General features: G+C 35.7%; 3 protein-coding genes across 4 annotated transcripts; all 3 read left to right on the top strand.

Moving 5' to 3' along the window:
• LOC105170459 (uncharacterized membrane protein At1g06890) lies at positions 1,202 to 7,774 on the top strand. Of its 2 annotated transcripts, none has more exons than XM_011091222.2 (8): positions 1,202 to 1,355; positions 1,763 to 1,919; positions 3,371 to 3,555; positions 4,128 to 4,195; positions 6,369 to 6,501; positions 6,708 to 6,869; positions 6,946 to 7,221; positions 7,332 to 7,774. In XM_011091222.2, the coding sequence occupies exons 2-8, from the start codon at positions 1,799 to 1,801 to the stop codon at positions 7,446 to 7,448; spliced, it is 1,062 nt and encodes a 353-aa protein (XP_011089524.1). In that variant the 5' UTR covers positions 1,202 to 1,355; positions 1,763 to 1,798; the 3' UTR covers positions 7,449 to 7,774. The 2 variants fall into 2 exon arrangements, with proteins under 2 accessions (XP_011089524.1, XP_011089525.1); XM_011091223.2 differs by lacking the exon at positions 1,202 to 1,355 and adding an exon at positions 1,375 to 1,516.
• Positions 8,880 to 11,224, top strand: LOC105170458 (40S ribosomal protein S26-2-like). Its single transcript, XM_011091221.2, has 5 exons — positions 8,880 to 9,034; positions 9,160 to 9,252; positions 9,960 to 10,044; positions 10,148 to 10,281; positions 10,846 to 11,224. The coding sequence occupies exons 1-5, from the start codon at positions 9,032 to 9,034 to the stop codon at positions 10,909 to 10,911; spliced, it is 381 nt and encodes a 126-aa protein (XP_011089523.1). The 5' UTR covers positions 8,880 to 9,031; the 3' UTR covers positions 10,912 to 11,224.
• On the top strand, positions 15,182 to 21,611 carry LOC105170843. Its single transcript, XM_011091766.2, has 9 exons — positions 15,182 to 16,005; positions 17,220 to 17,405; positions 17,888 to 17,980; positions 18,585 to 18,767; positions 18,866 to 18,968; positions 19,134 to 19,319; positions 19,944 to 20,980; positions 21,077 to 21,428; positions 21,541 to 21,611. The coding sequence occupies exons 1-9, from the start codon at positions 15,742 to 15,744 to the stop codon at positions 21,609 to 21,611; spliced, it is 2,475 nt and encodes an 824-aa protein (XP_011090068.1). The 5' UTR covers positions 15,182 to 15,741.

Here is a 23,682-nt window from a genome sequence, read left to right as displayed (position 1 = left end):
TTGCGGCGTTGCCGCTGTCGCATTTTTTTTTTTTTTCATAAGTTAATTTAAATAATATTTTATAAATAATAAAAACATATAATATTTTAATTAAATAATTATTATATAAATAATATTTTAAATAATTATTATAAAGATAATATTTTATTATTAATAAATATATATAATTTTATATATTAACTGTGAGAGAAGGGCAAAAATATCAAAAAAATAGTATTATCATAGAAAAATCACAATCAAAGCCCGTGTGACCCAAATTTTGTATGGTTTAAACTTTATTTTATATCACAGGGGGGTATTTGATACTTTAATTTTCATAGGGGGCTTTTTGAACATTCCTATTATCACAAAGGGTCTCTAGATTTTTCCCTAATATTATGTGTAAACGATAAATTTTCAAAAGCTTGTTAGCATAATTTTAGAATTTTTTTAAAAAAATATATAATTTTGTATTTTCAAACAGACTTTAAATATAATTTACCTTTTTTAATATATAGATGACAAGCCTAGAAGTATAAACTATTGCTCGTCTGTTAAAAATTAACTATAAAAATAAAGGACAAAATCATCTTTTGAGCAATCAAGCATATACTCCTTCAGGTACATTGATTGTATAAAAGAAGAAGAGAAATTTTCGCATCAAAAGTGTCGATCGCTCTATGAGCTTTGATACAATTACGAATACTTTTTTATTGTTTAAAAAATTAAAACTATTCCATTCAAATAAAAATCATTATGTAGCCTCTAGACGATGAAATGAACATTATAAAAAATCTATAATGAATATTAGTTCATAAAAATATTTTACAAATTATAAAAAATATATAATTATAATTTACATTTCAAAAAAATATTTTGGTCAGTTCACCATAAAAATTAAATGAAAATATGATATAATAAGCTCTTTGTTAGACATATGTTAAAATTAGAAGAGTATTTATAATTTTTCAAATTATAAAAAATTATTTAGAATTATACTAAATTTTAGGGGAGATAGTTGTAATTTAACCAATTATTAATGGACTGATTGGAAGTGGTTTGGTAAGACTAGGTTCTCACTTTGGGCAAACTCATAGAGCTGATTTTGCAACTTGGGAATTATTTGGGTCCTGAAGAGTAATTTAGAAAGTGAAGGGGTGTTACCTTAGTTTCCTAATAATTACATTTGCGCCCCCCACATGATTAGCCGGCAAAGTCAAATTAATTCTCAATTTTAATTTCATACCCCCCGGTGCTTCTCACACGTTTTCTTCTTACGTAAAATCACATTCTTTTAGGAGAAAGATTGATCAGATTTCAGATATTTTTAACTCAGATCACTGCATCGATTTCAGTGATCTGAAAACCCTTTTCCGGTACTCTCTTTCTCCCTCTCTACGTACAAAATCACATTGCTCTGTATGTCGGTGCGTGTGTCCGTGTGTTTATTGTACTTCGGTGCGAGTAGATGTGAATGATTGTTCGCGCAATAGAGCAGATCTGGGGTTCATTTCTGAAATTTTTGGGTTTTCGTTTGGTTTGTAATTCAATGCCTTGTTCTGATGTTGATAACATTGGTTTTTTTAACTCATTAATTTGGTCCGGGATATTGTTCATTTCCTACAGCTGAGCTGGATTTGGTGATTTGTCTCAATATGTCTTAGTTTTGTACCTGAATTTGAAATGAAGTAATTGAATATTCCTAGTTAGCGTTAAGTTTGCTATCGTTTATAATTTTGGTGGAAGCATGAATTTTATGGAGGATTTTATGTTTGATGAGTAGATATTGAGGCGTTGAATCAGAGAGGAGACTGTGAAGATGAGTGAAGGCCAGCGGTATCAGCTGGGGACGATTGGAGCGCTGAGTCTTTCTGTAGTTTCTTCGGTGTCTATTGTGATTTGCAACAAGGCGCTGATTAGCACTCTTGGCTTTACTTTTGGTGAGAATTTTATGGACTTTATCCGTTAGTAATGTGAAAATAGTACTGATTGCGTCTATTCTGTCACGCATGTACTAGTGTCTTGTCTTCACCTAGTGTATTGTTTTAGGCGTCTGCGTTCTGGGAACATTGTTTTGTGAATTTTGTGGTCTTACTTTTGTCTAGACAAAGATTTTACTGTGTTAACAGGTATTTTTGAGGATTGCGTTTTACTGCAATTTTATTGGAAGAATCTTGGGGTTTGGTAATGGGGATATTTCTTCTAACAGAGGATTGGGAGCTAATACATGGTGTAGCGATATCTGGACAAACTCATTCACTGCGCAGCCGAGGCACTTTTTAATTTTGCATTTCTTTTTTGGTTATGAGTAATATGGACTTGATGGTAGTGTTCTTGAATGGGGCCACTAAAAATGGAAATATAATGCAGAGCATAGGTCTGTACTAATAACTTTAGATTATGTGCGGAGGGAACATAAGTTACTTCATCTTGTTCGTTCTACTTCATCAAGATAATGCCACTCTGTACCAGTACTTTGATTCATCTTCTTCTCTCTTTCATCTTTCTTTTGTAGATCCAACAATGATACCAGAGAAATCCTTGATGATGCTTGTGCCATTATGAAATATAAAATTAATTGTTCAGGGAATGTACCAACTAGACCAATAGCCTGGCAACTTTTGTTGTTTGAATCAAAATTGTGCTTCTTTAGTTATTACTGATTGAATTGAACATCATATTTTGTCATGCATTTGTATATTGTGATGGGAGTTTGTGCATTTAGATTGAAAAGGCAAAGGGTGGCTAGTGAACATTAAGTTTTCACAGAATTGCATGGGTAGCTGAACAACACTTGATTTTGATATCGGAGATCGTTGTTTTTTTGTATTCACATCACAAAATTAATATTTACCATTCGTATTGGTTTAAATGGATATATGATCAACCTTACATATTAACATGTTTTATTGCTTTGGCAGCTCTACTAGATTTCACTAATTCCTTCTTATTGTCTGAGTTGTGATGTATGATGTATTTCTAAAGTACCAAACACGCGAACTTCGTATAAGGGACATCAAAAAATTTTCCATCAATCCATCTCATGCGAATTATAAGAAATATTAAGGTTTGAATTGCCTAACAGCTACCCTTAGAGGAAGTCCTTCAGTATCCTTGTGGATATAATTTTTTGTTTAAAGAATTGTATGACATTATCTATAATTTTGTCAGCATTCTGGAAGTATATATCTAGACATCTTCAATGCCAATTTGCATCTTATTATGTAAATGTTTGATTATATCATGATTAACTATTTAAGATTATATATCTCCAAAGCTTGTGTATATTGGTAGATCATATATCTAACTTTGTTTCTTTTCTCACTAAACCATACTGGTTTTGGTTGAACCCTTACAAGTAATTGACTTTGTCGATATTTTACTTTTGCAGCTACCACTCTGACTAGCTGGCATCTTCTTGTCACATTTTGTTCTCTTCATGTGGCTCTGTGGATGAAATGGTTTGAGCACAAGCCTTTTGATCCTAGAGCTGTCATGGGGTTTGGAATTCTGAATGGAACATCGATTGGTCTTCTAAATCTTAGCCTGGGTTTCAACTCCGTTGGTTTCTATCAGGTTTATCTCTATTTTCCCGCTCTAATCTATTTTCTCAATCCATTTAGTAGGGGCAAGTTCTTTGGGGCCTTAGTGCTTTTTCTTCTGTAAGCTTCTCTCAGATGCTAAAAAACCTTCACCTGATAAGTTTAGTTTTGGGGGTATCTTTGAAGGTTTACAGTACTAAAGTCAAAGTCCTAATGTCCTTTATCAAGCCTTAAAGCTACTTTGCTCAAATCTTCAAGCTGTGTCAGATAAGATCTGTAGCTCAATAAAGGAGAGTTAACTTTTTCAAGACTCACATTAGGCTAGTTCACTTGGGAGATTGGACAAGGGATCTAGTGATGTAGACAGATGAAAGGTCAGGGTAACTCATGGGCAACCAGTATAGCATTTTCTCATAATAGTTGGAAGTACGGTTATAGAACAATATGTTTTTATATCTAGCATTTGAAGTAGATAAGGGGCCCTAGGTTCTTTGTATTCTCTCTATCTAGCTCCTTTCAGCACACTATTATCCCTAGAGTTCTTTTCCTTTGTTTGCAATAGCCATAGTTGCCAAATTTAAATGCCCAACGCTTTATGGATTTCAGATGACAAAACTGGCAATTATACCCTGCACTGTTCTTTTAGAGACGCTGTTCTTCAGAAAGAAGTTCAGGTTAGGTCTCTCAATCACTCTTTTTTCATATTTAAATTTTGTGTATTTTGCCATCTATCTAATATTGAGTATATAATTACTGCAAGCACTGAGTTTTCGATCCAATATTCTTTCCTGTTCATCAGAACATCCCTGCGTCTTCCATGTTTTTATGAAAGGCTTATTAATTTAATGCAGTAAATGTTGTTTGTTGCAAGAAAAGATTCTATTGTCTTACATAAAATGATTTTAAATAGTGTTGTATCTTTTATCTTATATCTAAGAATTGTAAAGTCTTCTCATAGTTTTGTTACTTTTGTAGTTCTGGTTCATTTGAAATGGTTAATTATGAGATCCATCAAAGAACAAAAGAGAAAGGGTTAATTATAAGAACCTTCCCTAGAAAATAGTGTATTACTTACTAATACTCCCCCCCCCCCCCCTCATTATTTGGGTATCCACTACATTGCCACTGTAGCAGCTGCTGCAACCCCCTTGTTCCATGGTTAGAGACCTTAGACACTCACATACAACACTACCAACAAATGTAATCACTATATTTTCGAAATCCAAGGTTGAATCCACTGTCTAAAAACTCCATAGACCAACCTCACCCTCACATTCTGATGCTGATGTTTGTAATCCTGTATTGCACTCTCAATTCAAGTAGTATGGGGAACAAATGAAATTTAACCTCCAATACAAGAATTACTCCAAAGGCAAGGAAGGCATGAACTATTCCTCTCTCAATTTTCTTGAAAATTTGGATGAATTTAAGGGTAATTGTTGGAGAATATGGGAAGATTTGGGGTTTTTCAACTGGCCTTGGGGGCTGAGTGTTGGGGAAGGAATGGTGTCAGCTCCTTTTCCTGCCACGAATGGTCAAGAAAATTTGAGTTCCCGTTATGTGATCATGTATGCGCACTCCTATGTTGTTTTGTGTATGTGCATGTGATTGTGTTGTGAGGGTTTGGTTGGCTGATGGCGCAGGTGAGGAAAAGCTGTTGTTGATGCTCTGTGGCTTTAGATGGTGGAAGGTGTTTCAAAGTTTTCCGTTGTTGAGTCTGAGTGCGGCGGGGTGACAGCTTGTTGTGTGGAGGCATGTGGGGCTGGGAAGGAAGGGTCAGTTATAGTTGGGTAGGAGACTATATTTGGAATATAAAGCTGATGTGACATCTGGAGCAAAAATTGGTTGAGTTTCAGATACTTTAACTTTCTCTATAGCCCCTCTGTGCCAAAGCCTTGAGCCTGAGATGTATGTTATCCCTGGGTATGAGTAAAGTAGTTGGATCTAGTGTTTGAACTTCCATTTGTTTCACCGGATAATGCATCAAGTCTTTCAAAATTTCTTTTGTTTGAGACTCTGAGTAGACAATGAGAAAGCCACTGGACTTACTGGCTGGATCAAGAACTTTAAGGTTTCCCTTTGTTGGGTCAGATTTGGAACTGATATACTGGATAGCTGAAGATGCCTTTTTCTGTTTATTAGGATGATTGGGGAATAAGGTATATTGATGCATATTCTTGAAACATAAGGCTGGATCTATCTGATGATCTTCTGTCGTCCAGTGCGAATCATACAACTGCTATTAACGTATTTCCTTTTCCTCTTCCGGCCTAGAACAGTTCTTATCACAATACCTCGAAACTGGATAAGTGCTGCTTAAAGTTTTACTGTCTTATATGAGCAGCTGTTCATGGTATATATACCATGAGCCAAACTGGTGTAAAACCCTCAAGGATTATTGTTTTCATCACCGATAACAATCGTCTTGTGCACTTTATAGTAGAACAGTTTGTGTCGTGCATATTGTTGAAGATAAAGTGAGCAAGGATTAACTAGTTTATCAGTTCTACATCCTTAATAGAATAAAAATGCCTCACTCCAGCTGTAATAGTCAAAGCTTCCCAATGTCCATTAATTCTGCATTTCATTTGAAATTTTGTGAGTCTTCTCTTTGCCACTATATCCTCCAATTATCAGGAGTTATTAAGCATTGGGCAGGTTGGGGGGCGAGCAGCTGTGGGGCTAAATATGCTAATCATGAATTGCAACATCAATAATGCACATTTTAAATTTGAGTCCCTGGCAATTTAAATTAGTAGTGTAGTTTTGATATGATTTTGCTCCATTTCTGCATATACAAGTTTGCAAATTTTGGCTGCTAACACTTTCTTATCCACCATTTTACAGTCGGAATGTCCAGCTTTCACTCTCTGTTCTTCTCATGGGCGTTGGAATCGCCACAGTGACTGATTTACAGCTCAATATCCTGGGTTCCATCTTGTCTCTGCTTGCAGTTGTTACAACTTGTGTTGCACAAATTGTATCCTCTTCTGTCTTATCTAACTTATTTCTCATGCCTCTAAGAATTCTCCATTAGCTGTTCTCGAAAAAGTGGAAATTGGTCTGCAGAAGAAAGTTTATCTTTCATCTGTCATTTTGTCTAGTTATACTTTTGAAATATTAGCAGTTTGCTTTTCACATTTGGCTCCTCAGCAATAATGAGATCTTAACTCTAAATACACTCAGATGACAAATACAATCCAGAAGAAATTCAAGGTTTCTTCGACCCAACTCCTGTACCAATCTTGTCCATATCAGGCAATAACTCTGTTTGTGACTGGACCATTTTTAGATGGGCTTTTGACAAACCAAAATGTTTTTGCTTTCAATTACACTCCTCAAGTTCTGGTGAGAATTCAATCTCTTTCCCCTCAGCTGATATAGATCTTGCACAGCCCATAACTTCATGGTTTCTTCATGACAGGCATTTATCGTGCTTTCCTGCTTAATATCAGTGTCGGTGAACTTCAGTACCTTTCTGGTAATTGGAAAGACATCACCAGTCACCTATCAGGTCCTGGGGCACTTAAAAACCTGCCTTGTTTTGGCATTTGGCTACGTTCTTCTACAGGATCCATTTAGCTGGCGCAACATTTTAGGAATCTTGATTGCTATAGTAGGCATGGTGCTATACTCGTATTATTGCACCGTTGAAAGCCAGCAAAAGGCCGTTGCTGAAGCATCGGCCCAATTGTCTCAGGTGCTTAACCTTCTATTCATTACTTTGTAATTCATCTACCTTTTCGTATATGAGAGTTCCATCACGTATGTAAAAACAGCTGTGCTGATTCTCCATTTGTGTGTTTCAAGGCCAAGGAAGGCGAGTCTGATCCCCTACTAAGTGTTGAAAACGGAGGCGGTATTTTAAACGAAGGAGGTGTTGTAAGAGCTCCTGGATGGACTTCAAACAAGGACCTGCAGGCGTAAAATCTTCACGGTACAAATTCGTTTACCCTGTTTGAATATATGGACGAAGTTATTCTGGCGAAAAAGATGTCGCCTTGCAAGGGATTCCGTGCATTGTGGATTGGTGATTTCTGCATTTTCAACATATTAAAACTTTTGTTCACAAGTACTAGAGCTAAATGATATGGTCTTATGTAGCAGTTTTGTATACGCTAGGCTTGCCAATAGAAGTGATGGTTAATCAAAATACTTGTTTCGTGGATGACATTGTTTTTTGAGAAGCAAATGTTACAGTTTAGATTATGAATATGCGTTTTAATGAAAATTATTAATTGGTTGAGAAGAGATATGATTTGAATCTCTGCTTGTGGTTGAGGAATTTTAGTCCGGATTTTGCTCTGAGGTGGTTGAAATTTACTGTTGCACTCTCTTGTAGTAACCTTAGCACAGTAACATGTTTGGAGTACTGTTGAGATGACATGAATTCCTCCTCCTGTTTCAAAAAATTGTGAAACTTTCCATCGATAAGCAGTCTTATTAACATTAATAACATTAAACAATAAACTACATAATACTCGAAAGTACTATTATTTAATAAAACCATAATCAATTCAAAGTCAATTTTCTTCCTACTTGTCATTTTAAGTAAACAAAAAAGCAACAAATTACTATTAAAAATAGACTAAACAAATATATTCGTAAGATTTGAACTTACAATTTTTTTATTGTAAAGCCTGAAATAAACCACTCAGCAAAGAATCATCGGTCCAAACACTTTTAGACCAAAGTGTTGGGTTGAAGTCCAATATATATATGGTTGTTCGTGATCTATTGTCTTTATTGTTTTATTTTTTATAAAATTATTAATATGTTTGATACATTCGAGCAACATGATAGAATTATTAACTAAGACAATAGTATTTTTATGTTCTTTTAGTTTTATGACGATACTCAAGTATTAATTTTTCACCGAGGAAATGTCATAGAAATAATTGCAAGAACACACATGTCCAGCAAATTATATTTCTGCTCAAATTCATCAATGAACAATATTTATATAACTAATACATTTACATCACTAATAATTTTAAACCAATAAAAAGTATGACTATCAATTTAATTTAAATTAAAAAAATGTACTTGATTCATATCTATTTATATAACTATTACATTTATAAATATTATTCGAGACAAGTTCAAGCTGTGTTTTTGACAAAACTCGAGACTCATCGTAAATTCAATCAGGTCTATAAAATTAAAAAGATTTGTACCCATACACGAACCCGAACCCTAACCCTGACCCCGAACTGTTTGAACTTAAAACATGGCCCGATCTATCCGCCCCGTTTCCCATTGCTCATTCTTAATCTAAACAAAACCCGGTTGGCAAAACCGAGTGTTGGGTCCAATTCGAGTTTGGGCGGTTCATGGGCTTGGCATCAATTTGAACCCAGTGGATTTAGGGTTTCAGAAAAAAGGCCCTAGTATAAATTCTCCCTAACTGTGGTCTTCTCTTTCATTCCTCTGGAACACTAGACCCTAGAGCGTGTTCGAGCTGTGGGCGAGCGGCTCTACTGCCAGAGATCAGAAGCAGTTGATCGACAATGGTAGAAGAACAGTTATTCTCCATAGTTCTGCTTGGAATTATTCAATCTTTGTTCGAATTTTTCCTCGTTTTCCTATTGTTCGTCTAGTGCGTAATCATTATTTAATTTGTTGGAAAATTTGGTAGACGTTCAAGAGAAGGAACGGAGGGCGCAACAAGCATGGCCGTGGTCACGTGAATTTCATCCGCTGCTCCAACTGTGGGAAATGCTGCCCCAAGGTTTTTCTTCTTTCTCCGTTTTTTTGTTAGTGTATTTATTTTCAGTGTCATGTTGGTAGTGGTCGGGCTTGAGTTAAACCTGTATGAACAAATCGATTGGACGTGGCGTGGATCGTGCTTTGGTTTTCGAATTTCGTTTTTTGCTGGGTAATAGAAATTGCATGTTTTGGTATTCGATCCTCCACTGAAAGTTAATTTGTGGAGTGTAAATGCTTGTTGTGCTAGTGTTCCTCCCTTGAATTTTGTCTAGCAAACACGTATTGGTCAGATGTATCTGATGATTTTGAGACTTAATATTATCAGCTTGTTCTGGAGTTAGAATCTTGGTCTCTGTTGAAGGATGAGTTTAGGTTTTACTTTCTGATCATCTTTTACAGTGTTGATGTCTTGAATCAATCAAAGAGCTGGCCTTTTGGTGGTTGTTATCTCTTGATAAACTACACAAGCAGGCCTTTGTCAAACATTACATCAGTGGCTTCGCTTTGGACACCCTGGTTCTGCTTCCATGTGTGTATGGTTCAGAAGTAGATCATTTGCATGTGTAGTTGCAATTATGAAGATATACTGCTACCGGCTAAAGAATGTTGTAGTATTTTTTGTGCTATGTTGAATGTTAAAGAGCTTGAAGATTATCTCGTACATGAAAAGTGTTTGGCTTAATTTGATAAAGCAGTTGATTGTTGCTAAACTACAACTTTGTTTGATAGGACAAGGCAATCAAGAGGTTTCTTGTGAGAAACATAGTTGAGCAAGCTGCTGTTAGGGATGTGCAGGAAGCTTGTGCTTTCGACAGTAAGCTTTTCTTTTTCCCAAATTAGTCTGACTTTGTCTTACATGTGTACAGAATAGTTCAGAAGAAATTGATAAATTATCTGCATACTTTTGTTCAATATAGCGTACACCCTTCCTAAGCTGTATGTGAAGATGCAGTACTGTGTCTCATGTGCTATTCACTCCAAGGTTGTGAGGGTTCGGTCCCGTACTGACAGGAGGATTCGTGAGCCTCCACAGCGCTTCAGACGCCCAAGGGTCAGTTACCTTATTCTTTTTCTGGATTAGCATTTTGCTTTTTCTAGTTTGATGTGCTATTACTGCGACATGTGTAATTGTGTTGTACATATTTGCTCACCCTCTGGAGGAAATATGATTTACTCTCTCCCCCCTCCCCCTTACTCTCTCTCTCTATCTCTCGCACGCATACACAAATGAAATAAATAAATAAAAGCCACACAGACACACCATAACCCTTGTGCATGGGTTTAATGACATTTCTGGAATGTTCTGCATATAAGCATCTCTTCCAATGCTTTTAAGGAAGTTGGCTCTGGAAATGGCAGCTTTGTAGCAGAGCCATTGAAAATAAAACTAGATTTGTCTCTGCAACTGGAAAACATTATGAGGTTTCTAGTTTTATACACTTCTATTACTACTGCCTAAGGGAGGTTTCCGAATTTTACTTGTTCATAACTGAACAAGACTTTGCATGAGTTGGTCTTAAATTCTTCGCATTTTATTGCAGTAATACATTCTTTTCTCCTTTACCAAACCTTATTGGTTGTCTAATATGCTGTTACGTCCTTTCCACAATTGCAGGATGATCTGCCTAGGCCACAGCAAGCTCCACGTGTTGGTGGACCACCTGTTGCTGCCCGTGCTTAATTCCTTCTGCCGACCTTTTTGCTACCTCATTGGTTATGTTATGCTATTTTTTTTTCAATTGCGGTTTTGACGTATAACCTGGTTTTGACCATTGTTAAATTTAGTTTTCCGGACTTAGAACTATGATATTGATATTTAATGTGCAATGGGGTTCTTGAATTCATTAAAAATGCCTTTCTGGCTGTCCTTTGAGGAACAGTGGGTCGTGAAGCCATTAGCTGCATTAACATTGAAAAATCATGGAGATGATTTTTGGAGTAGAATGATCTCATGTATGTCAAGGGCCAACCTGGTTATTTAGTTTTCTTACATTTATCTTTTTCATGCCATTATGCATCATAATTGTTTGCTTGTTCATGGCGAGTGGGGTTTCTTGAGTTTTTCCGGTACTTGGCATCATTAATATAACATACCTGTGGATGAGTATTTGTTTTGTCATGTATTATTTCTTTGTTTGTTCTTTGACATTGGGGCGTGTCAATGGTTGTAAGTGTTTATTAATTGTTGAAAATAAGCTGGAAAATAGTGATTTAAATTTTATTTTGATCTTTGAACACTCAGTTTTTATTGTATATAAATATTTATATTTATTTTCGTCAAACCTATTGCAAATGGTAACCTTCAACTTGTTATGTTGAGTAGTTATAGAAGTCTGGAGTCTTTATAATCGAGAACCAAAATTGACTTTTCCCCACCATGGGTAACCATATAACGTCTAGTGTGCATTTCATTAAGTGTGAATTATTGATTATTAATTCCTTACTAGGAAGAGTCCTAAAGTGATTGGATAAGTTAATTGAACCGAAAATCAAATTTCATAAAATAACTTTTTATCTCTACATATCCTAATTGCAGTTGAAGTAATGGATAAATTATGTTTAATAGGTTGAGGATTGCCTGTAATGCTATAGTTAAAGTGATAAATATCTTGGTTAATAATCAAGTATCAAATTGTGGATTAACAAAAGTAATACATATGCATATATATATGTGTGTGAAAAATGCAACTTACTCCCCATGTTAAGAAAAATGAGCGATTTATCCTCATGTGTTATAAAAAATAGAACAAATTACCCCTAAATCCAGCCATGTATTACACGGCCCCATATGCATTTAGGCATAACTTTTATCAATAAAAATATTATTATATATATTAAATTAAATATATTAATATATATATATATATATTTTATAAAAATAATATTAGTATATTAAATATTATACATTTAGTTATATAAAAGTAGCATATATATCTTTTCCCTTTCGTCTTCGCCATACTGTCGTCGGGCTGCCGCCACCCCAGATTTGCCCTCCTTGTCGCTCTCTCTCTCTCTCTCTCTCTCTATATATATATTGTGTATATATAAAAATATATAAATAGTTTTCATTATAAAAATATAAATATAATATACTCAAATTTAATTATATGTAATATGTAATTTTAATTTATGAATTCAAATTTAAATCGTTAATTTGAACATATAATATCTACACTTTTGATTTATTAGTTAAATTTGGATCGTATATTGAGCAAGATCCAACGGTTATTGAATAAAAACATAGACATTATTTTAAATTTTAAAATAAAAAAAAATGCACATGTAATTCATGAAACACGTTAGGGGTAAATTACTTTATTTATGATAATATAGGGAGATAAATTATTGTTTTATTTTTTACACTAAGAATAAATTACTTATTTCCGCTAATATAGGGGATAAACTACATTTATCTATATATACATATATAGGAATTTCATACAAAATTTAAGTAATAGCTTTTAACTCTTGCAGAAATTATATGATTATTTTGGTGTTTCTTGTTTTGTATTACTTTTATCCTTTTATGGGTCAATGTTGACAAATATCATGGGTAATAAATGATTATAGCCCTAGCTAGCGACATGGGAGAGGGCTGCCCAACACCACCTTCATTTTCAAGCTCAGGTCTTAGCTTTCAGAATAGAACATCCCTATCTAGGGGGAATAATTAAGCCCATATATTTGGGGTATTTTGCAGTTTGCACCTACCTACATCAGATGTAGTAGACTGTTGCAATTGTATTTCGCTTTTATCTCAATCCATGTAATTTCATATTTTGGTTGTTTACATTTGAATGGAATTTTTTGGATGGTTTAAAAATATAAAAATTGAAAATTATTCTTACATGATTTATATAAAAATTGAAAATTATTTATAATATGAAATTATTAAAAATATATATAATTAATTTGTTATTAGGAAATTGAAACCCTTAGTTTCTCAAATACAACGTTAATATAATTGTGTTTTGGGTCATGATTTTTTTTTGTTGCTTGGTCTCGATCGGTCAACGTGATTAGAAGTGTCGGGATTTTCCCCAATAAAATACAGAAATTTGATGTAGATGGTATATAAATGCAAACTATTGTAAATGATTGTATTGTTTAACAATATACATGTAGTGTTTATGAGCTTGAGTATCGATACCTTTGGACCAATCATGTGCCCTAGTATGGGTTGGGACAACTGAGCCACATGTCCTTTCATTCATGGTTGTGGTTCTAAATTATTGGATTAGACGAGTCGTAGAAGTGAATCTTATACTATTGGTAGCCTCTAATACATGTTAAAATAGAGCTTGCGATACTTATAACTCTCACAAACCTCCTCTATCTAATGATGCTCCTTTCTAAGGTAAATTTGTAAGGCCTATGAAAACAGACCATCCCACATGGATTATAAATTAATAATAAAAATAGTATAGAGACGACTTCTTTTTTATGTGGGTGCATTTGAGGGATTGGAATACACCGTCCCACATGTACTATAAATTAATAATATAAATAATATATAAATATTTGAAAAAAAAGAAAAACCTCAAATGCATTTATTGAATAAAAAACATTTAGGAGTTAAATACAATATACAAAGGGTCTTGGCCAAATCGTAAGAATAGCATATAGATGAAGCATTCTCCCAATGGACCAATCGCTGATCTTCATTCCTAGCAATAATTAGTTTACAAAATAAAGTGGGACAGACAACCCCCAACAAACAACTTCCACTCTCATTTTCTTACATCCTAATTTCAGCAAAATCTCATTAACAAACATCTCCCTCCTTAGGAACATATGTAGTGCCTCATCACTCCCATTTCTTGACTTTTCTATCCTCTCTTAATTACTACATATCGTGGCATACTGTATCTCTACCTATAATATGTGCACATAATGATATCATATACTCAAACAAAATATCATCATCATGGATAATTAAATGAAAAATAATTAAGATGGGATTAAAAGTTAGAAATTATAATTTTTACCAAAATGTGATTTGGATGAAATTTAATTTCAAATTGATTATTGAAAAACAAAAAAGTCAAACAACACAAAAAAGTTGCGTCAGGGCCAAACGAGGGCAACATCTAACAAAATTGAACTATGATGGTATGTATCGTTTTCTTATCCTGAAAATATAATTTCTCATCGTATCGTGATGAGTAAAAATATATAAATTAAATATTGATTTAAATGTTTGTATATTCATACTTGTATTTCTTTTAACTGCTCAATTAATGATGATTTTAAATATAGTCGACATGTGTTAAATAGTGTTATGAAATTTTGTATCATCACAGATTAAGTTTGTTGCCTAATAAAATTTTTTCGTTATAGAAATTTTTATCTATATACGGCAACCTACGTGTATATGACAATTACGGTTATCCCATGTAATATATATTGTACACGTGTTGCAGATCAAACTGCGTAACTTTTAACAAAATCTACATGCATTCGACAAACATTAATTATTATGTCAAAAACAGGGTGGATTAAACACCTTTATCCGTTGAATTTTAATTATTAAATTATCATCATTGTACTTTAACGATTGTCTTTTTAAAAAAATAAATAATAAATTGCGATCATTATCATACTTGAACAAGTAACACGTGTGCAGACTCGATTCGAGGGATTATATTTTCTACATTTATAACTTTTTTGTTTGATGTTTTTTTTTCTTTTTCCTTTTTGGATGATATATTTGAGGTTGGTATGAAATGCAACATTTTCATGTGCTATAAAATCAAATAGAAAAAAATAAATTGGGATTCATATTATTATTGTCTTTTCCACATCTGTATTAATTACAAAAATCCAGAGATGTAAGACCCAGCAAATCCATCAAAAACGACGCAGTAAAGACCATAAATCCAGTAGGACGACGGCGTATCGTTGGTATGATATATAAATAAAAATATATTTTAATAGGCGCGTCTGTTTCTCTTCCCTCTCCTTTCGTCGCGTCCCGGGTTTCTGCCGCGCCATGTGTTGATATTTTTCGCGAGCAGAAAAGGAAAAAGAAAAAGAAAAAAGAAAAATCAAGACCTATACGTATATATGTATGATAGAGAGAGAAATAGAGGGTAGAGAGAAGAGGAAGAAGATGAAGGCGGGTTTGTTTTGTTTGAGTCATCTCTCTGCAAATAACTGAAAAAGGGAGGGGGAGGTTTGGAGGATGATGAGTACACACAAATTATTACAGTTTTCGTCTTCATCTCCGGATTTTTCGTTCTACCCCTTTTGCTTTTTTTTTGGCTGAAAAACCTTCCTTAATCCTTTCCTCGTATATATATACGCAAACCCCAATTTCTAAACCCCTCTCGTTCTGAAATTCTCTGCCTTTTCATGTGACGACAAGACAGTGAGAACCCATGTCTCGGAAACGCCATAGCTGAGACGAACGAAGAAGAGTGAGGGTAGGAGCCATGGAGAATTCTTCTTTCTTTGGTGTTTGATTGTGTCGTTTCTTTTTTTTTTTTTTTTGCCCTTTTTGTGGTTGTAAATGACAAAAAAGATGGGTGAGCTTGGGATGGTGATTTCAAAAGGCAGCTTTTCGTCGGAGGAGGCGCCTTTCGCTTTCGGTTCCGGGTTGAAGTGTTCTCCTCACCCTGATCCGGCGTCGATTAGCGAGGAGTGTTTATGCGCCGCCGAGGAAGCGGCGGAGCAGGTACTGAATTGTGTACACCCCAGACTCGACTCGGAGGAGAAGAGAAGAGACGTCATTGATTACGTTCAGCTGCTTGTCAAAAGTCATCTGAACTGTGAGGTGATATATATTTTTTTCTAAGTTTATTAGTTTCAAATTTTTAGTTTCTTGTAATTTTTTTTAAAATAAAAATTGCATGCCAGTGGAAAGTTGTTCAAGTTTATTTTATAGGTGTTTTGCTCTGTAGGCTCATTTGTTTAAATTACTTCTTTCATGTGGTGTGCCAAAGTTGTGGTAGATTTTCTGCGAATAAATTATTTTTGATTTTTGTTGTGATGCGTGATGCTACATTTGTATACTGTTCTAAACAGTTTCCGAGGTTCTTTATCTGGTTATAGATAGTTGATCAATCGAGGTATCATCTCGTTGTTGCTTATTGTGCCGAGGAAAAATGTGATTGACTTTGATGATTCATCAGATAATTGTCTCACAGAAAAAGTGAAAACTTTTACAATTTCTTAGATTCCATGGTATTGGGGTTGAGTTATATGCTAGATTCTAGTGTCAATAAGTTCTCTAATCTTGCTTCTCCATTTGGTAAAAAAGGTGTATTGCGACGAAAATTGAAAAGTGGGACGCAAATTTGTTCGTGTGCGACGCAAATTATTACGAACAGGATGTAGCAACATGAAATTGCAAGACTTGGGGATGCTACATGGGTGTATCTGTGTCTGCTAGCCCCATTCGTGGAGTGACTTTAAGAGTCAACCATGAAGTATAGGTGCAGGGTGGTCCCTTTAGATGTGAGTGTACTGAGGACGAACTGTTTCACGCCAGGAGAACACAGTAGTTTAGCTGCCTTTAATAACAAAAGAAATATTTACATATCAGCATTGTTGTGGCCTTGTTGATTTTCTTTTCAACTTCTTGTAATAAATTGTCTGTTCCTCTTGGATGTTGATTATGAAGTTTGCTTAACTGATGCATATTGCATATTAGGAGAAACACCATAAGCAATAGATGAATTTAAGGTTGGTTTATACTTTTTGGGTTCCTCATGGAGCTGAGGCGATCCTTGATAAAAACCTGAGGTTTTCTTCCTGCTAAACAATAAGATGTTCACACATATTAATCGAGTTATATTTCCAGAAACGGTGTTTTTTAGTTCTTCTGAGCCCAGGATGCTGGTGAGACAAACTGGATGTAGAAGTTTTAGATCTATTGCAGTAAAACTCGCTATTAAAGTGTACATTTGTGCTTGTGTATGTACTGTTAATTTGTTATTCGTTGAAGTGTTCAATTGTTTAATGTTGACTCCTTCATATTCATATCAGGTTGTCTCCTATGGGTCAGTGCCACTCAAGACATACCTACCTGATGGTGACATTGATTTAACCATCCTTAAAGGTCCCAAAGCCGATGAATGTCTGGCCCATGATGTTCTTGCTCTATTACAGGGTGAAGAGAAAAATGAAAATGCTGAGTTTGAAGTTAAGGATACACAATTTATTGATGCCGAGGTACTCCCTGTTCAGATCTTTGTAGCAGCTCTAATATGTTCTAGATGATTTTTTTAACTGTGTGAACACTATACTTGATTTTTTACCCTTTATCTATCGTTATTGAAAGTACCTCTTCTGCTGGATTATGCTAAGTAAACCCTGGATATGCATTAATTTTCTTGTCGTTATACTATTTAATAGTGTCAATTTTAACCATCTGCTTTTGTCATCTTGGACTTGAAACTTCCACATCCCAACCAAAACTTCTGTTCCATCTCTCCTTATTTCCTTTATTGTTGCTTTGCCTTTATGGTTTTCAATGCAGTCCATTGTGATTCCATTTCAAGGAGAGTGGCTCATTTGCAGTACTTTTTGGCTTGTTTAAAGGTCATTGTGGTGGTCTAATTAATCTTTTGTTGAATGAATTGTGTAGTTCTCTCTTGATATGCATCGCTGTTCTATGATGTTATGAGCTGAGGCTGTCTTGCTTCTGACGGCAGGTTAAACTTGTAAAATGCCTTGTGAGGAACATTGTGATTGACATATCCTTCAATCAGTTAGGTGGACTTTCGACACTTTGTTTCCTTGAGCAGGTAGGAACAAAGATTTCATTCTTGTGAAGCTAGAAATCGAGGTTTTTTGTTACTTTTGAATTGTGTAGACTTTGCACCATGTGACACACTAAACACATATCCTTGACATATATTTCTTCCAACAAAATAGCTGATACAACCTGAAGTGATCTTCCATGGGTCTGTTGTCTGAAAGTTTAATTAAAATAGATCTCGCTCTCTCTTCTCACTTTCCTGAACATGGATGATTGGTGCATTCCCTGACACTATAGTGACCGGAGAATGCTGGATCCCTTTAGTAGTTGTTCCTGTGGTTGATTGGATTGGGGATGTTGGCAAACTGGAATCTAATTTCAGATTTCCTTGTTGTTTGTGCACATTGTCTGTTTAATAACATGAACAGTAAATTGTGGTAAAAAGTTCTTTGCATAAGATTGATTGTGTTCCTCCACTCTACAGTAAATTTTTCTGTTAGTTTCTGCTGAAATTGATCATGTTGATGACTATCATGGATTGTGCACTCCTAGGTTTTCAGTCCATTGTTTTAAAATATAAATTCTGAAATTGCATGTTGTACTTGTGGTTGCTTAACACTTGTTTTCTGTGGACACGTTTACCAATTCAGGTAGATCGCCTTGTTGGGAGAAATCATCTCTTTAAACGTAGCATTATCCTGGTCAAAACTTGGTGCTATTATGAGAGTCGTATCCTTGGAGCACACCATGGTTTAATATCCACATATGCTCTGGAAACACTTATCCTCTACATATTCAATCTATTCCATTCATCGTTAAGTGGCCCTTTAGCGGTAATCACCTCTGACTAATCCATATTGACATTCCAAATTATATGCAAATAGATGCCTTCGTCAGTTTGATATATATATATATATATTTTTATATGTAGGTACTTCATAGGTTTTTGGATTACTACAGTCAATTTGATTGGGAGAACTATTGTATCAGTGTGAAAGGTCCAATTTGTAAATTATCTCTACCTGATATTGTAGGTAAGCAATGTCCTTAAATGATATAATTATGGTTTGACCTAAACATCATTTCAACTCTCCTCCTCTGACAGTATACACACTCTTGGGCTCTCTTAGTAGCTTGCATTATCCTTGTCACCACTTAATGGTAATCTTTTCCTTTTTCTTTTTGTTATGTCCATGCAGTGAAGATGCCTGAAAGTGAGCGGAAAGATCTGTTGCTGAGTGAAGCGTTTCTGGAGGACTGCATGGAAATGTTTTCAGTCTCTTCTAGGGGGCTTGAAGCTCAACCAAAGGCATTTCAAACAAAACACCTTAATATAGTTGACCCGCTGAAGGAAAATAATAATCTTGGGCGCAGTGTTCACAGAGGTATGCAAATTACTGATTTTCTCTGTTCAAATGACATTCTGCACTGTTTTCAGCTGCATAATTAAGTTGAATTAGATTATTGACAAATGTAAAAGTTCAATCCACGACTTTTGGGGTGATGTTGAACAAAATTGGCTTTTAACAGGCTTCTTCTCAAGTCATGGCGCCTGCATTTCATGCTCTTTCAAGTTGCATGATGGGAAAAATAAAGTTGACCAAACACTTATTTGCAGTTACATTGTGAATTAGGATTTAAATAATTAAAGGCCCTCTTAGATAGTGGAAACGTTCAAAGAGGTTCTTCTCAAAATCCTACCTTTGCTTTTACTCTTATCAACAGATGCAGGAGATTTTATTGATTCAGCTACGTGCAATGCAATGTTGTTATTGCATAATGCTAGATCGACCATGCTGCCAGTCTTCCCTGGCTCTGAGTTGAATGCTTTACATATATTTTTGCTTGACGTTTCAGTTAGTCATCTCTGCTAAGTCTTCTTGGGGAATTACTATTGTTTGTGGAATTGTTTCTGCATGCTTTTGGTGGAATATATGGTGTTCCTAATAGTAATTGGTGTAATAATTTCTAAGATTCAAGTTGATAGTCCTTATGTTGCTCTCTTCTAGGCAATTTCTATCGTATAAGGAGCGCGTTCAAGTATGGTGCTCGCAAGCTTGGTCAAATTCTTTTACGACCAAGGGATAAAGTAGCTGATGAGATCCACAAATTTTTCGCAAATACCCGTGCAAGGCATGAAAATCAACATAGAAGTAGCATTCGGCGTTTGGCCCTGGAATTTGATGATGAAGAGTCTTTGACTTCATCTTTATCATCCCCGGTTGAGTTGTTTTCTGACGATGACTTGCTTCTACAGTCATCTGTCAGTGATTTTGATAACTATAGTGTTGATTTGGGACAGAGACCTATTCTAGAGTTTAAGAATGATATGGACGGATACTCAATAATAGAAGTTTCATCAGAGACGGCATCTGAGGCTTGCTATTCTTCAGATGGCATTTTCATCTCAGGCCATTCTATCACTGGAGACAAAGATAGCCTTGCAACACCTAATTCAGGTTGGAGGAATGGCACGATGGATTATATATCAAGCAGCAATTACAGTGCATCTCTTTCTGAGAACCATTGCCATAAGCAACATGACTTTTCTTCAAAATCATCTACTGAAAATGAAATCTTAAAGGCTCATCAAATTGGTTTAGCATGTGCTTCGGAGAAGTTTGGCCTCAAATCTTGGTTGGAGAACAAAGGACTCGAAGATCTGTCTCTTGATTTTAGAGAAACAGATTCAATGAGTGCAGGAGGGGAATCAGAAGCTTTCAATCCTTTGGCTGACCTGACTGGAGATTATGACAATCATATAAGGAGTTTGCTTCGTGGTCAATTATGCCATGCGTTTACTATATCCGAACATGTAGTGTGCAATCCTGCATCATCAACTTCTGCTATCCACACCAAGAAGCCTTGGGATATTGTTCGTCAATCGATGCCACTCAGGGAGAATAAATTCTGTCAGATGAATTCACACACAATATCAACAGAACATAAGATGCACCCTGGTTTTGACTCTGGCTTGCTTGGTACTGCCTTTCAATTTGAAGCGAACCAGAAAGCACGAGGAACTGGCACTTACTTTCCGCATGTGGTATTGTTTTCCTCACTGTGTTGCTCTCTCAGGCTTGTGTTTCATTCATTATGCTACCATAATGCATCCAAGATCTTACTTTTTGCGTCCTTGCAGAATGTTCTTTACATGGATCGGCCTTCACAAATGAAGGGGAGAAATAAGGCACCAGGCAATCACAATCGTCATCACAGATATAGCCAAATTAATGGCTTATATCCTGCTTCCAGCCAGTCAAATTCTTCTGAAAATGGTAGTCATGAAATTTGCCCTGTACGAAGCAGATCTCAAGGACAAAGGAGATCAGATATCAAGTGCCAATCTCCTCGTTTGGTTGGAGGTAGGAATCACACCAATGGGTATTTAAGTGGATCTTGTAGAATTGAATTTGGATCCATCGGTAATCTTGCGGAAGAGGTGATTTCAGGCTCGAATCATGTTAGGGCCTCGACCCTCGGTGCCTGGAAAGGTAAAAGAAATTCTCTCAAACATCGTTGTCTTTAGGCCCACATGTGTTTGCCAGTCTCTAGGCTTCTTATTAGATGACAATGTCTAAAGATCGACATGGTTTGGGCTTTCAGGGTTGCAGGGCAGTCAATCCACCTTAAGAACGAAGATGAGTTTCCGCCTCTGTGCCAGTAGAATGCATTAGAATGGATTGTTAACTTGTACAGAAGAGTGAGAGGGTATATGGATTTAGATGCTAACAAAACTTGTAGGCAGAGATATATGGCTTCTTTAGTTTTCCAATCTCGAAAGTACCCTTGTCGTCCTGTCATGAATCGCACAGAACGAGACAGTGGTGCATTTAGTGCATTTGGAGTTGAGTTGTTAGAATTCACCCCCTAGTTATTGAGTTGAGATAGATTGATACTGGTAGAGGACTAATGCTATAAGTTGATGGTCTCTCATTTCCTTTTTTTGGCTTCTTCATACCGGAAATTTAGTGCTTCAACTTCAACTTGATTTCTCTTTCTGAAACTGTAGTGAAATTCGATAGGAGGCTGGGCAATTTGGTTGCTTTGTAAATTTATAGGCACACATATATACAGAATACAGCAAGTTATTATATGTGACAGATTCCCGTCAGATTTTTCACGGTTTAGTTTTGAGAAATATGTATAGATGCATGCCATCTGTTATATTTATTTTTATGTATATTACGGTAAAGTTTTAATTTATAAGTCACGCATTTTGCAAGTTGTAATTTTTTAAAATCTAAAATTTACACATATAAACTTAATATAAGAATTAATGAGTCAATAATATCATTGTCTTATATTTATAAAATTATGGTATTATTATTTAATATTTTGAAATACATATTTTTTATTGTTGTGAGAATTTTGAATTAGGTGTACTGGGTAGAAGGCATCGGGTCCTGGGTTTGGGCGAGATGAGTCATGGGTCCAAAGAGTATTTTGGTGGATTGGGTCTGGGGTTTTGGGAAGCCCGCCTCAAATTGAACTTGTTGCAGAAATCCTCGTATATCATCATTCTATCTTTTTCTTGTTTTTATTTGGAGTAAGAAACCAGCACCGACAATTCCGTAGGATGATATTTTTGCTATAATCCTCCGCCTCAACCTTTGAATCGTGACCATGCTCGACAAGCAAGCAACTCTGCAAGCTCAGGGTCTGAGACATGCACAATCTGTCGCTTGCCTCATCCCCCGCCACTCCCTTTGAGTCTCGAGCTGTAAAGGCTGCACGTACTTTTCTGAATATTGGGCCATCAAAATTGATTTTTAGTGACCCCTGCCTCACAGACTCTTACCTCAGAGTTGCCCTCTCCTCGGAATCCTTCTAGCTCAGCTGCTCTGCTGTGTGCATGTTGATCGAACTGCAATGTTACTCACCTCTTGTCTTGTGGCCTAGCTAGCTGAGTGGTTCTAAGACATCCACTCGACACGCACACAGGCACAGGAACAGAAACCCAACATATGAGTAGGAGTGGCCGATATTGCTTATCATCCCATTCTACTTTTAACATCTTCTCGCTCAGTCCACCATTGCAAATCCTTTTGAATCTCTGTCCAATGTAAATGAGGCAATGCCCAAACCTGTGTCGCATACGTGCACTTCAGGAGACAATGTTGCATGTCTTCCTGCTCAGCGTCACACAATGGACAACCCTCAGCTACCTGTACTCCCCTTTATCTCATGTTTAAGATGGTTGGCAGAGGCTCTTTACAAGTCTTCCAAACGAACCTCCAGAGAAACTCCCACTCCACCTGCTGCCTGATGCAGATCCGTGCAGCGATAGAGTCTGCCTCTCCAAACTGAGCTCCTTCACCACATCCATCCTAACAGTAAAGCGCCCACTTTTCTCAGAGCGCCAAAAGCAGTTTATCACCAAATTCTCGTTCCAGCTCCACCGCTTACCTCCATTAAGTCGGTGGGATAATTTGAATTTTGATCCATAAGTTAGTATCAATTTCAGTACCATATATTCCTCTTTTGTCTATGGTATGTGCAGTCCCTATGTTAGTTTAGACAATTAACTAACAAAAAAAGGTTGACTTTTATCATCTTGAGAAATTCATGGACTAAAATTAGATTGGAACATAAGATATTGAGGACAACGAAGCAATTGAAAGTAAGAATAATTTATTGTCGAATAAGTTTCTTGGCATTGCTATAACTATTTAAATAAAAAGAGTCATCATATAAGTAAAATAAATTAATTTTGGTGGCTGAGTCGAGCTAGCTTGATTTGAAGTT

Source organism: Sesamum indicum, linkage group LG9 (genome assembly GCF_000512975.1).
Source record: "Sesamum indicum cultivar Zhongzhi No. 13 linkage group LG9, S_indicum_v1.0, whole genome shotgun sequence".
Classification (NCBI taxonomy): domain Eukaryota; kingdom Viridiplantae; phylum Streptophyta; class Magnoliopsida; order Lamiales; family Pedaliaceae; genus Sesamum; species Sesamum indicum.
The sequence above is the reverse complement of the archived record's forward strand: the minus strand, read 5'-3'. Positions and strand labels throughout refer to the sequence as shown.

Excerpts from the sequence above, each read along its gene's own strand:
- LOC105170843 (XM_011091766.2), top strand. The coding sequence starts at position 15,742 with ATGACAAAAAAGATGGGTGAGCTTGGGATGGTGATTTCAAAAGGCAGC. Across the intron at positions 17,981-18,584 it reads CACTTTGTTTCCTTGAGCAG|GTAGATCGCCTTGTTGGGAG; the intron begins GTAGGAACAAAG and ends TTACCAATTCAG. Across the intron at positions 19,320-19,943 it reads TGGGCGCAGTGTTCACAGAG|GCAATTTCTATCGTATAAGG; the intron begins GTATGCAAATTA and ends GCTCTCTTCTAG.
- LOC105170459 (XM_011091222.2), top strand. The coding sequence starts at position 1,799 with ATGAGTGAAGGCCAGCGGTATCAGCTGGGGACGATTGGAGCGCTGAGT. Across the intron at positions 4,196-6,368 it reads TTCTTCAGAAAGAAGTTCAG|TCGGAATGTCCAGCTTTCAC; the intron begins GTTAGGTCTCTC and ends ACCATTTTACAG. Across the intron at positions 6,502-6,707 it reads CAACTTGTGTTGCACAAATT|ATGACAAATACAATCCAGAA; the intron begins GTATCCTCTTCT and ends AAATACACTCAG.
- LOC105170458 (XM_011091221.2), top strand. Across the intron at positions 10,045-10,147 it reads GGAAGCTTGTGCTTTCGACA|CGTACACCCTTCCTAAGCTG; the intron begins GTAAGCTTTTCT and ends TGTTCAATATAG. Across the intron at positions 10,282-10,845 it reads AGCGCTTCAGACGCCCAAGG|GATGATCTGCCTAGGCCACA; the intron begins GTCAGTTACCTT and ends CCACAATTGCAG.